The following is a 2,033-nucleotide window of genomic DNA, read 5'->3' on the forward strand; positions in this document are numbered from 1 at the left end:
TTCTGTGATTCTGTGGTGCAATGCTACCTTTGTCTACAGGTGTACAGCAATCCAGGAGGATGCTTTGCTCATTTTGATGATGCTCCACAGGGCAGCTTGCTCCCTCAGGAAGGGCCCAAGATGGCTATCGCTTGGACATCTCTTCCTCCTCCTGACCTGAAACTCAGCTCACTTCTCAACTTTCAGGTACAATGGTAGATCAGAGGTGAAGCGTTAGCACAAGTAACCGTCGCTGGAGTCCCCAAGGCTTCTGCTTGGTTATTCAAGCAAGATGAAAGGAAAGAGTACTCTACTCCTTAAGATTGTCCCAGGTAGAGGCTAAATCTATTACAAGCTCTCTCTGCCTGCTCAGTTCTCTCATCCTCCCCCTGTACCACGGAGTTGCTGGCATTGAAGGTTTATGTAGGATTGGCAACTATTAATGTAAGTGCTTTAGGTTATAATGGACAAGAGCCACTGTCTGCATCTCATATGTGGATTCTCAAACAGCTGACCAGTCCTCAAAACATTTGCTTTCAGTATTTGTTTTCAAGTCCAAGGTCAGTGATTCACCACATCCACACTGGACCCCTGGGAAGAACAGAATCAAAGAGAGCCCTGAGGCTCTGCTATCCATTACCTACCTTCGTCGTGCTGTCTTGGGAGAAAATAAAGCTGTTCACATGAGCCACAGCCACCACATAAAGAACAGGGCACCAAGTGTGACGCAGGGCACCAGTGACCAGTGTTTGGAAGTAGAGTCGCAGGAGGTTCAGGTTATCCTCAGGAGGGGAAGTGTATCGCTCAAGAGGCACAGGAAACTGCAACAAAACCACCCAGAGGCAACATTACAATTTTTGTCAGGGTATAAGTAGTGAGGGGAAGTTCATGACTTTAGAGTGCCCTTTCCCAGCTATTTCTGTGCACTCCTATACAACATGATGCACCTCAGTGGCACGACCCCAGTTTGGAGCAGAGCTGTTACTGCCCACACTGACTAAGGTGACACGCCTTTGACAAAGCATCCTCAAGACCTCTTCAGCTTTATGGAGAGATGTTTTACTGGTTAAATCACTGCAGTTGCTTTTTGGCACAAGTAAGAAAAGTGGTTTCCAATTGAGAAGACAGAGTACTTTCAACAGCACCACACCCGCTAATGTACCAGAGGCTCACAGTGACACACGCATTTAGCCAGAAAAGGAAAGCAGAGAGATGTGCCAGAATCAATGTTGTCATTAAGCGAAGTTTCCAACATTTTCTGACTTCACTGTCTAGTTTCAACAAATAGGTTAGAAAAGCTTTTAGTAACAACTTGCTTTTGTTTGCTTCTCCCCTCTCCAGAAGTCAAAATTTTTATTCTTCTCATTTTTGAGATACGTCCTCTAGGGCTAAAATTACATATTTCACTTTAGAGCATCTTCTTCACACGATTAAAGACAACCATTGATTATACTCAGTCCAAAAAGTAGTCTGCCCGCTAGGGTATTCCTACTGCCCACAAGGGTATTTTTAACTCAATTTAAGACAAAAAGGGAAAAAAACCAAACAAACACCACCTCCTCAAGTGATCTTGCTCAAATTTTCCAACAGGAAAGTTTGCAGTTTGTTTTCAAGCAACACGGCAATGAAAACATTGTTCAAAGTATTTGGCACTTAAAAAACAACTCTAAGCACATGAAAAACAATCAGCTTTGAAATGTTTTCTATTGTAAGGTAACACTTCTGATGGTACTGAGAGATTGGGTGTTGAGGGCTCAAGACAAGATAAAACACATGATAGAGAATCAAGGCTTTCATCTGGCATACGGTGTTCAGCTGCTTCTTACATATATTTGTGGAACTGGAATAGAGACAGGGAAGAGCTACTGGGAACATCAAAAGAACATAAAGCCTACCATAAGACCACCTTCATACACACAAGCCATAAATTAGAAGCCAGTCCTCATCATTAGACTAAGCGGAGTGTGGAATAGTTTCCACTGAAGACTGGACAATTTCACAGTTCCTGTCTTCCACATATACACACTATCTGCTCTCACATAAAAGTTCAGCAG

The 2,033-nt window shown here is 43.3% G+C and overlaps 1 protein-coding gene across 1 annotated transcript in view; it reads right to left on the minus strand.

Moving 5' to 3' along the window:
• Window positions 1-619: 619 nt before the first annotated feature.
• RPAP1 (RNA polymerase II associated protein 1) overlaps window positions 620-2,033 on the minus strand; it is a gene marked incomplete at its 3' end in the record, with an annotated part of 33,467 nt that continues 32,053 nt past the window's right edge. Inside the window, exon 22 of the mRNA XM_010193772.1 lies at window positions 620-800. Within this exon, the coding sequence (XP_010192074.1) occupies window positions 620-800 (181 nt within the window). The remainder of the gene's footprint in view (window positions 801-2,033) is intronic.

This window comes from Mesitornis unicolor, unplaced genomic scaffold (assembly GCF_000695765.1).
Source record: "Mesitornis unicolor isolate BGI_N332 unplaced genomic scaffold, ASM69576v1 scaffold2771, whole genome shotgun sequence".
NCBI lineage: Eukaryota > Metazoa > Chordata > Aves > Mesitornithiformes > Mesitornithidae > Mesitornis > Mesitornis unicolor.